At 50.8% G+C, this 12,446-nt stretch overlaps 1 protein-coding gene across 2 annotated transcripts; it reads right to left on the reverse strand.

Moving 5' to 3' along the window:
* Window positions 1-6,618: 6,618 nt before the first annotated feature.
* Window positions 6,619-12,440, reverse strand: GID8 (GID complex subunit 8 homolog). Of its 2 annotated transcripts, none has more exons than XM_002925732.4 (5): window positions 12,179-12,440; window positions 9,649-9,778; window positions 8,862-9,058; window positions 8,196-8,393; window positions 6,619-7,548 (listed from the first exon to the last, which is right to left on the reverse strand). In XM_002925732.4, exons 2-5 carry the CDS (start codon window positions 9,764-9,766, stop codon window positions 7,375-7,377), a joined length of 687 nt encoding a protein of 228 aa, XP_002925778.1. In that variant the 5' UTR covers window positions 9,767-9,778; window positions 12,179-12,440; the 3' UTR covers window positions 6,619-7,374. The 2 variants fall into 2 exon arrangements, with proteins under 2 accessions (XP_002925778.1, XP_034495976.1); XM_034640085.1 differs by having other exon boundaries at window positions 12,122-12,440.
* Between the last annotated feature and the right edge of the window lie 6 nt (window positions 12,441-12,446).

Genomic DNA, 12,446 nt, shown 5'->3' on the forward strand with positions numbered 1-12,446 from the left:
CAGCTCCAGAGAACAGACGACGCTGGTGAGAGGGAACAAACAGCAGCAAAGCATAAAGACACACGAGACCAAAGTTTCCTTCCACCAGTTCTCACAGACGGACTTCCAGTGGAATGTGTATTGTATTGAATTCTTTATTCTTATTAAAATATCTTTACGGGGAAAAATACAAAAGACCTTCCAGATAAGCCCTCTGAGAAAAACTCAAGTTTTACTACGAAATTAAAAACAGGCAGCAAAAGCAACCTACTCCGCGTTTTCCAGAAGATGCTGTGACGGGCACACACACCCTCAGGAGCAAAATGGACTCGGATCTGGGGGGCACAGAGGCTCGTGGCGGGCCGCAGCTGGGCACGAAAGTCACATGACCGACGCAGACAATACAATTTACTCTTAAGTTTGAAAAGGCAACACATTTCTGAAACGGAAACATACCCGCTGTAAAAACGAAGTGCGTGGTGTCAGAGTAACAACATATCAAAATGCCGCCCTGTAGGGCTTCTGTCCTACTGTGCACGGCTCGGAGTCTCTGGCTGGCAGGCAAACCGGCCTGATGGTTTCGGGCTGGCCTCCTGTTCATGCTGGGACTCCACGGTAACTCCCAGAAGTGGGTCCTGCCCCATTACCCCAAAGACACCATTGTCTTTAACACAAAATGTGTACGGTTCTTTCTGAAACCCCCGGCTCCACCCCTCCCCCAAAATAACACTGTCCAAGGAAACACACTTCACACTGCCTAACAGAGACTGTCCTCGGGAGGCATCCTGACTGCAGGGAAGGGCCACCTCTTTGTCCCCAAAGCCTCACACACACAGTCTTCAGTCTGTCTCAAAGACCAGTCCCAAAACACATTTGCCTTTTCTAGAATCTGGAAACCTTAATTCAAATGGCAAAATATATTAGCTCTCACCGGATTTGCAATAATCCCTATGCCTCGTAAAGATTCCAAACTAGAAGTTATTCCTCACACAACTTCATGATATCAGGAACATAGAGTACCAGAATATTCTCAAATTTTATTTATTTCAAGGCACTTTCCACAAGAAAACGTAAAAAGAATAAACTATGTAAAACATTACATTTTAATAAACACAACGGCAAGATCCAAAGGAAACCAAAAAAAATCAAATTATACTTAACGTTCATTATCTCAAATAGCTTAATTTAGTTTGCCTGCTGAAGACACGGGGACTGCAAAACGGTGACCAGAAGTCCGTAAAAGCACTCCTGCCGGAGGTCCCCAACGAGGGACAGCGCAGGAGCGAACCCGGGCCGCAGACAGGAGCGAGGACAACAGGAGCACAGCTGAGGGTCCCCATCGCACCGCACCCGGCTTGCAATGGTGGCAGCGCCCCACTCGTGACGTCACTCACGGCCCCAATAGGTGAACACACACCAGCACTCCCTCAGACAGCTGCTCCCTCGCACTTCCTGCGCATGACAAACCCCGCCCGGGTCCTGATGGTTCACGGGTGGCTCCCGCATACAGAACTTCCCGTCACTACGCATCTCACACCCTCTAAGGTGAAGAACGTGTCAGGGTGATTATATGTTAATTATGCACGTAAATGATCTTATATACACGACTGATAAAAGCTGATTAGAAACATGCTGAACTCGGGTGCTTTTCAAATGTGCAGTTTTACCCAAACCCCTCTATTGCTATTTCTCCTCCAGTTTCTACTCTGCGTGACAATTAATTACCTGAAGATTAAAACCTTCTGCTCTAACTTATTACCCTCAAGCCTCAGAGGAAATGGCCCAAAGAAAGGTCACACTTGGCGAGGACTGCTGAGACAGCCAGCGCAGAAACACATCCGCTCTCGGGCGTCAAGAAGACCCCCCCTTCACCCCCACAAAACCTCAAGGGCAGCAGAAGGGCAGTCAGAGGCCAGGATAGCGCCCAGAACCCGTGCCGCTTTGCCTCCGCATCGGTGAGCACCCAGGGCAGCCAACCCTGCCCAAGCCTCCTGCCCGCTGGAGAAAACCCTGTTCTCAGAGTGCAGGTGGAAAGCAGACAGGGAGCAGAACAACTGACACGACAGCACTTTACGACGACACCCAGGTCTTGCCGGACCAGGCCCCGGCAAGCAGACGCACACCACCTGACCTACGGGAGTAGCCACAAACCTGCCTAACCTCGCCTGACACGGGAACATGCTCCCTGCAATTCACCTGCCGTTGGCATCTCCCTCCACGAAGCCCCAGTGCCGGACCTTGTCCTGGCACCGGGATCCACCCAGGGAGGACAGAGTGTTAGCCGCCGCGGGAGCTGGGAGAGCTCCCGCCAGAGGACGTGCGCTCCTGGGCACCGTCCCCACACCTCCACGAGACTCGGCTCTGTAACGATCGCCCTACGGAACCCGCACCCAGCGCCCCCGCAGTGAGTCCACACACGTGTTTGCACTCCAAGTCACAAGGGCACCGGTGTCCCAGCACCTGCACTGGTGGCGGAACTTGGGAGAGCGCAGAATCGGGACGTCTGGGAACTCACAAACACGAGACAGCGAGCACACACAGACCTGCTCCCGAGGCAAGCATGTGCTCCCAGCCAGGGAAGCCTGAGGCCAAGGCACACCCGGCAGCACGGGCGCTCCCTCCCTGTCGTGTCTGCTCCCAAGCACACGGACCACACCGGGCAAAGTGGCCCTCTGGCCGCAGGGACGAGCTGATGCCACTGCCACATCACTACCAGGACGTAAGCCCCGAAAGCAAAAGGCTTGTTTGAGATGATTGAAACTTTTTAGAGGCCATTTTGGTCATTCTTGAGATCAAAGAGAAACCTTTATTTTCAACAAAACTGCCTAGAAGAGAAGGTTCATTGATCCACTAGGAAAAGAGTCTCTCACCACAACCAGCACCAAAATATATTTTAAAAAATTAAAAAACACACAGCCCCACCCCTCACGCACACATCTCCCCAAAAGCCACACAACCCAGACCAAAAAGAAAAACAAATCAAACTCAATGCCCTCACATAAGTCTTTGAGTTAGGATTTACAAATTTATATAGTCTTTCCTATGAAAAAACAAAAACAAAAACCAAGGGGTAAGAAAAAAACTTTTGCACAAAGGCCTGACGAGTCTTAGGAGATCTGAGAAAACATATGTTCTGCCTACAAGCTAACAGCAAAATAATGATCAGTGCTTTTTGTAGATTTGAGTGGGGAAGGCCTCAGTTTAACAATATTCCCTCATAACCGAGCACTCCGTGACGGATGCAATCCTCCTGGAGCCAAACAGCAGGGGCGCCGCAGGAGCGCCCCGCGGCCCCGTCCACACCTTCAGAACGCGCCCCCCGAGCAGAGTGTGCACCATACTTCCAAAGAGACAGCGTCATTCACTGCAAGTTTTCCAGCGCTTAAAAGGGCCATTTTCCCTTTAAAAGAGATGCCGGGTCAAAAACAAAAAACAAACAGGGGGAGGAGAGAGTTCTCTACTGCGGTAACAATCTCTGTCACAGACAGCTGCTCTGAGGAGTCCATGCTGGGGGCGCGGGGCGGCACAGACTACTTGGGCTCCTCGATCACACCTTTGCTGAGGTCTGTCATTTTGGGATATTTTACTTTCTTCTGGTCCAGCTCATTCTGAGCCCAAAGGAGGAGTTTCAGTAATTTTGCCAGCTTGGGTGTTGACTCACGATTTTCATAATCTAGGACAGCCTGGTTAACCTCGCTCCACACCTAGAAAATAAACACATCCAATAAAAACCACCACACACACAGAGCACCAGCAAGAGAGTCTGTTATCACGTGCTGTTTTTACGGGACAAGCTTTGTATTTATTTAAACGAACGTGAAGCCCGTCACCAGCATTCCTCGCCCAGAAGGAGCGCACGGTCTGGTCAGCAATGATCACATCTGGCCTGGAGAGCAGTGAAATGCCATGAGCCAGGCTCAGGGGGCTGAAGAGAGAGAAGACCAGGGCAGGGGTGACCTGAGTTCCATCGGAACCAGCCTTGAGGGACACCTGCAGCAGGCCTGCAGAGCGACATTTCCTCGGCAGGAAAGGGCACTGCCTCTGGGGGAGTCACGGGCTGTCATGGGGACTATGGCGCACAAGTACCAGCAAGGATGTGAACAGGTTCATACGCAAATATGGGATTTGAAATAAAAATGTTTAGGACACCTATTTCTGAGAGTCTCCAAACAAAGAGAAAGATCAAGATACAGGAGNGGATCTGGGGGGCACAGAGGCTCGTGGCGGGCCGCAGCTGGGCACGAAAGTCACATGACCGACGCAGACAATACAATTTACTCTTAAGTTTGAAAAGGCAACACATTTCTGAAACGGAAACATACCCGCTGTAAAAACGAAGTGCGTGGTGTCAGAGTAACAACATATCAAAATGCCGCCCTGTAGGGCTTCTGTCCTACTGTGCACGGCTCGGAGTCTCTGGCTGGCAGGCAAACCGGCCTGATGGTTTCGGGCTGGCCTCCTGTTCATGCTGGGACTCCACGGTAACTCCCAGAAGTGGGTCCTGCCCCATTACCCCAAAGACACCATTGTCTTTAACACAAAATGTGTACGGTTCTTTCTGAAACCCCCGGCTCCACCCCTCCCCCAAAATAACACTGTCCAAGGAAACACACTTCACACTGCCTAACAGAGACTGTCCTCGGGAGGCATCCTGACTGCAGGGAAGGGCCACCTCTTTGTCCCCAAAGCCTCACACACACAGTCTTCAGTCTGTCTCAAAGACCAGTCCCAAAACACATTTGCCTTTTCTAGAATCTGGAAACCTTAATTCAAATGGCAAAATATATTAGCTCTCACCGGATTTGCAATAATCCCTATGCCTCGTAAAGATTCCAAACTAGAAGTTATTCCTCACACAACTTCATGATATCAGGAACATAGAGTACCAGAATATTCTCAAATTTTATTTATTTCAAGGCACTTTCCACAAGAAAACGTAAAAAGAATAAACTATGTAAAACATTACATTTTAATAAACACAACGGCAAGATCCAAAGGAAACCAAAAAAAATCAAATTATACTTAACGTTCATTATCTCAAATAGCTTAATTTAGTTTGCCTGCTGAAGACACGGGGACTGCAAAACGGTGACCAGAAGTCCGTAAAAGCACTCCTGCCGGAGGTCCCCAACGAGGGACAGCGCAGGAGCGAACCCGGGCCGCAGACAGGAGCGAGGACAACAGGAGCACAGCTGAGGGTCCCCATCGCACCGCACCCGGCTTGCAATGGTGGCAGCGCCCACTCGTGACGTCACTCACGGCCCCAATAGGTGAACACACACCAGCACTCCCTCAGACAGCTGCTCCCTCGCACTTCCTGCGCATGACAAACCCCGCCCGGGTCCTGATGGTTCACGGGTGGCTCCCGCATACAGAACTTCCCGTCACTACGCATCTCACACCCTCTAAGGTGAAGAACGTGTCAGGGTGATTATATGTTAATTATGCACGTAAATGATCTTATATACACGACTGATAAAAGCTGATTAGAAACATGCTGAACTCGGGTGCTTTTCAAATGTGCAGTTTTACCCAAACCCCTCTATTGCTATTTCTCCTCCAGTTTCTACTCTGCGTGACAATTAATTACCTGAAGATTAAAACCTTCTGCTCTAACTTATTACCCTCAAGCCTCAGAGGAAATGGCCCAAAGAAAGGTCACACTTGGCGAGGACTGCTGAGACAGCCAGCGCAGAAACACATCCGCTCTCGGGCGTCAAGAAGACCCCCCCTTCACCCCCACAAAACCTCAAGGGCAGCAGAAGGGCAGTCAGAGGCCAGGATAGCGCCCAGAACCCGTGCCGCTTTGCCTCCGCATCGGTGAGCACCCAGGGCAGCCAACCCTGCCCAAGCCTCCTGCCCGCTGGAGAAAACCCTGTTCTCAGAGTGCAGGTGGAAAGCAGACAGGGAGCAGAACAACTGACACGACAGCACTTTACGACGACACCCAGGTCTTGCCGGACCAGGCCCCGGCAAGCAGACGCACACCACCTGACCTACGGGAGTAGCCACAAACCTGCCTAACCTCGCCTGACACGGGAACATGCTCCCTGCAATTCACCTGCCGTTGGCATCTCCCTCCACGAAGCCCCAGTGCCGGACCTTGTCCTGGCACCGGGATCCACCCAGGGAGGACAGAGTGTTAGCCGCCGCGGGAGCTGGGAGAGCTCCCGCCAGAGGACGTGCGCTCCTGGGCACCGTCCCCACACCTCCACGAGACTCGGCTCTGTAACGATCGCCCTACGGAACCCGCACCCAGCGCCCCCGCAGTGAGTCCACACACGTGTTTGCACTCCAAGTCACAAGGGCACCGGTGTCCCAGCACCTGCACTGGTGGCGGAACTTGGGAGAGCGCAGAATCGGGACGTCTGGGAACTCACAAACACGAGACAGCGAGCACACACAGACCTGCTCCCGAGGCAAGCATGTGCTCCCAGCCAGGGAAGCCTGAGGCCAAGGCACACCCGGCAGCACGGGCGCTCCCTCCCTGTCGTGTCTGCTCCCAAGCACACGGACCACACCGGGCAAAGTGGCCCTCTGGCCGCAGGGACGAGCTGATGCCACTGCCACATCACTACCAGGACGTAAGCCCCGAAAGCAAAAGGCTTGTTTGAGATGATTGAAACTTTTTAGAGGCCATTTTGGTCATTCTTGAGATCAAAGAGAAACCTTTATTTTCAACAAAACTGCCTAGAAGAGAAGGTTCATTGATCCACTAGGAAAAGAGTCTCTCACCACAACCAGCACCAAAATATATTTTAAAAAATTAAAAAACACACAGCCCCACCCCTCACGCACACATCTCCCCAAAAGCCACACAACCCAGACCAAAAAGAAAAACAAATCAAACTCAATGCCCTCACATAAGTCTTTGAGTTAGGATTTACAAATTTATATAGTCTTTCCTATGAAAAAACAAAAACAAAAACCAAGGGGTAAGAAAAAAACTTTTGCACAAAGGCCTGACGAGTCTTAGGAGATCTGAGAAAACATATGTTCTGCCTACAAGCTAACAGCAAAATAATGATCAGTGCTTTTTGTAGATTTGAGTGGGGAAGGCCTCAGTTTAACAATATTCCCTCATAACCGAGCACTCCGTGACGGATGCAATCCTCCTGGAGCCAAACAGCAGGGGCGCCGCAGGAGCGCCCCGCGGCCCCGTCCACACCTTCAGAACGCGCCCCCCGAGCAGAGTGTGCACCATACTTCCAAAGAGACAGCGTCATTCACTGCAAGTTTTCCAGCGCTTAAAAGGGCCATTTTCCCTTTAAAAGAGATGCCGGGTCAAAAACAAAAAACAAACAGGGGGAGGAGAGAGTTCTCTACTGCGGTAACAATCTCTGTCACAGACAGCTGCTCTGAGGAGTCCATGCTGGGGGCGCGGGGCGGCACAGACTACTTGGGCTCCTCGATCACACCTTTGCTGAGGTCTGTCATTTTGGGATATTTTACTTTCTTCTGGTCCAGCTCATTCTGAGCCCAAAGGAGGAGTTTCAGTAATTTTGCCAGCTTGGGTGTTGACTCACGATTTTCATAATCTAGGACAGCCTGGTTAACCTCGCTCCACACCTAGAAAATAAACACATCCAATAAAAACCACCACACACACAGAGCACCAGCAAGAGAGTCTGTTATCACGTGCTGTTTTTACGGGACAAGCTTTGTATTTATTTAAACGAACGTGAAGCCCGTCACCAGCATTCCTCGCCCAGAAGGAGCGCACGGTCTGGTCAGCAATGATCACATCTGGCCTGGAGAGCAGTGAAATGCCATGAGCCAGGCTCAGGGGGCTGAAGAGAGAGAAGACCAGGGCAGGGGTGACCTGAGTTCCATCGGAACCAGCCTTGAGGGACACCTGCAGCAGGCCTGCAGAGCGACATTTCCTCGGCAGGAAAGGGCACTGCCTCTGGGGGAGTCACGGGCTGTCATGGGGACTATGGCGCACAAGTACCAGCAAGGATGTGAACAGGTTCATACGCAAATATGGGATTTGAAATAAAAATGTTTAGGACACCTATTTCTGAGAGTCTCCAAACAAAGAGAAAGATCAAGATACAGGAGAAGCTGACAAAGAGGTCTGAATATCACATAAGTCACAACGCTCTGCTCCAGGCTTCACACAGCGAAAGATTGCACATCAGGGAAGAATCGATGCTGTCGTGACCGAGTGTCACACGCCCACAGAGGGGAAGGAGGACCCCCCTCAGCGGTCGTACCTTCTGCCTCTGCATCATATGAAGCAGGTCTCCGAATGGTGACTCCTCGGGGTTATCAAAGGCCAGCAGGGCTAGGGTGCGCTCCATCTCCGTCAGGCACTCCCTGCTCTCCTCGCCTTGCTCCGCCAGCTGGGTCTGCGCGAACTCCAGCGCCGCCTCAGTCTCACGCTGACGGATCAGCTCTATGAGGTGCTGTTGCTGGTCACCGGCAAAGGCAGACAGGCTTACACACCATGCCCAGGCACGCAAAGCCCGGCGGCACGGCACTAGCTTCTACTCAAAGGACAACCTCCTAGCATCCGTGAATTACTAAAATAGCGTTTTTTTAAATTTATTTGAGAGAGAAACAGAAAACACACAAACGAGGGGAGGGGCAGAGGAAAAGAGAAGCAAGCAGGGCCCAACCTCACAACCCTGAGGTCGTGCCCTGAGCCAAAATCAAGGGTCGGGTGCCTAATCGACTGAGCCACCCAGGTGCCCCTAAATTAGCATTTTTAAAGCAAGAAACAGCTTCTGAACTATGAAAGACAACAGGTAACTGAAATCCCTTCCCCACGCAACCTAAACCAATACTCTATTAATGCAAATTAGCCTTGTGACTCCTGAAATCACCACGTGTAACCATAGGAGCATCCACAAAGCAGTGGCCTCTCCACAGAAACTCACTTGCAGGTGGAAGTAAAGATACCGGTTTGTGTCCAGGAGCTCGGGGTGGAGACTGTTGATCAGCGCAATCGCTTCCTGGATCTGGCCCTTCAGGATCATCTCACGGATCTTGATCCGCTCATCAAGTGTTTCTAGATCCACACTCGGTTCAATCCCAGATTCCATCCGAAACTTCTCTGCTGCTTCCTTAAAGCCCTCTGAAAATGACAGCCATCTTCAGTGCTCGGAAAGCTCACAAGACATGAACGGAAAGCATTTTTATTGCTAGAAAGCCCATTCACCTCAGATAAATAACCTTAACATGACCTGCACTTTCTTAGGGGTTTGGCATTAATGTCTCTGTGACTTACTAGTTACACCCCATGAAGAAAACGAAAAAAAACGTATTTCACTCCTTCCCATCCCAACCAAAAAAGCGCTCACCAACCAGCTAGGGATGAAAATGAATGCCACGAAGACCAGTACATCATGGGCTCCTTGAAGAGGACTGCGCCCCAGGCCCAGATGCGGGGAAGCTGCAGGTGTGCTCCAGGCGCGTCTGGACACACTGGCTATGCCTTCACAGCCCACAGGGGCCTGACCACTCCTGCCTCGTAGTGAGCCCACAGTTCCCCTCAACATCCAAGCAGCACGTGCGTGTGGTAATCCACGAATTTATTAAATTAGCATGGTGTTTTTACAATGCCCAACACAACTTCACTGAGGAACTCTGATGGTGGAGCTGTGATTGCGTGTACAAAGAGGCCACGTCACGTTCAACAAGCAGCACCCTTGCTGTGAGCCTTACCTGTGACCAGGTAGTTCATGATGAGGCGGTTCATGTCCGCCCGCTGCACATGCAGGTTATTAAGTTTCTCCATCCACTCATCTTTCGTGATTTCATCAGGTTTCTCTGCATAACTCATTCTGACTTATTTCTACAGGAAAAAATATTTCACAGATTAGTGAAGATCATGGGAATGAAAGGTACAGGGTAGGAAATACACTCTGGCACTGCAACAGGGCTGGACGGTGACAGAGGGCGGCTACACCTGTGAGCACAGCGCCACCCAGACAGTTGTCAAATCCTGACACTGCACACAAGAAACTCACCGAACACTGGGTCTCGATGCTACCTCAGTTAAAAAGAAGAAAGAACTTTTAAGAATTCTGTGACAACTATGATCATTTCAGAGGTAAACACAGCGACGCGGGATGAAGAGAGAGTGGGAAGATCCTTTAAACCTGGAGAACAGCGAGTGCAAAAGGCCTGACGCCCAAAGGCAGCTTAGCGACCAGAAAGAAAGCTCGGATGTTAGGAGACAGGACGTATGCAAGGAAGAGCCAAGAGCCTCCGAACTGCAGGTCAAGAGGTAGGGTGTGTCATAGTGAGTAAGGCCTTCCAGGGAGGGAGGAGTTTAGATCAATTCTCTTCTAGGCACAAAGGGCAGCCGTGAGGGGCAGGAGCTAAGGAGCACGCCCTCTGACACAATGCCACGAGAAGTCCGACGCCAGACGCTCACCAGACCTACCAACACTAAGGTCTGACGATACCGACTGTCAACAAAGACGGGGAGGCCCCCTGAAGTCTCCCACGCAGCTGTCAGGGCAGACTGGAACTGCACCTGTTATTCGGCCCTCTCTGCAGAGCTGACACGTGCTCCTCACAGCACAGCAATCCTACAAGGCCGAGACTCTCAACACTCACCCCTGAGCACCAGACATGCACGAGCCCACTCACAGAGACACTGCTCAAAACGGCAAAAACGTGGGAGCCCCCTGACCCAGATGTTCATTCAACAGCAGCATGGACAGACTGGGGTTCACAGAACCACAGTCCCAGGCCCAAAACCCTTGGGCAGGTATGTTCCAGAATTAAAAATTTTGCAGACTATATAAAGCCTCCACGGCACAGCTTACCTACATCACATGACTTCCTTACGTTAAACATTACTTCTTTGGGGAAAAGTCTGAGTACCCACACTGAGTGAAATAGAACTTAAAAGCTTTTACCACGTCAGGTTTTTACTATCAAATAGTTTTAAAAAAACCCACAAAATAAAACCCACAAACTTTCGGTTTTCAGAGCTATTTGGATTTTAGAATTGCTAAGAAAGAATTAAGATCATGCAGTCACATAAGAGAATTTACTGAAACAGTTAAAACACGAATACAGCCACACGGACCACTCTTGCGAATGTGAGCTGCAGCAGAGGCCCAAGTGTGGCAGAGTTTTGTAAAGAACAAAAACAACAGCAATAAATAAGAATGTGCAGCGTGTTTTTGTTTTAAGTAAAGACATAATCCTCAGGAGGTGGTTACCATGGGAAGGCAGGGCGGACAGGTGCAGCCCCTGTGAGCACCAGCTGGGCTCTCAAGATGGGTGGTGAGCCCCCCACTACCCACTACTTCCCATTCTTCATAAGTAACCTCTACGCTGCGGATAGTACTTTATGCCAGCAAAGTACATGCGAAATTGCTTCGCTAAATTAAAAACTTCAACGGTGGAAGTGGGGTGGTGAGCGCCGAGCAGGAAAGCCAGCAAGGAGTCACCCAATGAGAGCAGTGCCAGGAAAGTCAGAGACACAGCAGGTGAAGTTCTGTGGATGTTAAGTCAACAGCCTTGGTGCTGGAATGAACATAGAGGAATAAAAACAAAAACAAGCAAAACAGGAGGCCATGAGACCGACCAAAGCTTTCAAGCTTGAGACCTTGGAGGATGCGGACACCGTCGAAGAGGAAGGATCCAACAGAGGAACAGGTTTGAGGAGTAGGGCAAGTTTGGGCTGACTCTCACACACGCAGCTGGAGAAGTCAAGGAGGCACCTGGATTACAGGTCCCCAGCTCAGCGCTGGAAACATTAATTAGGGAGACATCCACCAAACAGGGATATTGAAGGCCCGGAGTTGGGCCAAGATCGCTCAGAAGAGAGAGCATGGGTAGGGAAGCAAGGACACAAGACAAAGCCCTCAACTGCTCAGAGGGAGACAACAGACACCCAGAAGCAAAAGAGGAAGCCAGCAGGTGACAACCGAGAGATGTTATTCTTCCCACAAATGCCCATGTCTCGTTGCAGACTTCACTCAGACCACACTCCTGTTCCTAGACAAGTCAAGCTAACCTGGGGTAAACAAGGCATGTCTCCCTCACTTTCCCCGCAGCAATCCACCATCACACCTTGTCCACTGCCGGCAGCCAGAGCGACTTTTGAAAGCAACGACCTGTTCTACTTCGTGCAGGAACAACTCAGCACTTAAATACTCAATAGACATAAGCAAACCTCCCAAATCTGGCGGCGAGCAACACTTGCTTTCCCAGCAGCGGTGTAGGTCCTCACCAGTTCAGCGTCCGCTCCGACGCGGTTGTCATAAAAATGTTCTCTTCACAGGAGCACAAGTGCCGTGTTTCACGGAATTATCACTACTCCGGTGGGCGACCACTTCTGAACGTCGGAGCCTTCGCTTCAAACCCTCTCCCTTGAAGAATAAACACCGGATTACAACGCCCAGGTGCTGTGGGCTCAGGAGTCGACCCTGGCCAGGAGGAAACGGGCGGTCTGACGCGCAAACCCAGAAGGCCCCGGTTCTGCCACCTGCTCAGACCTC

Source organism: Ailuropoda melanoleuca, chromosome 13 (genome assembly GCF_002007445.2).
Source record: "Ailuropoda melanoleuca isolate Jingjing chromosome 13, ASM200744v2, whole genome shotgun sequence".
Lineage (NCBI taxonomy): Eukaryota > Metazoa > Chordata > Mammalia > Carnivora > Ursidae > Ailuropoda > Ailuropoda melanoleuca.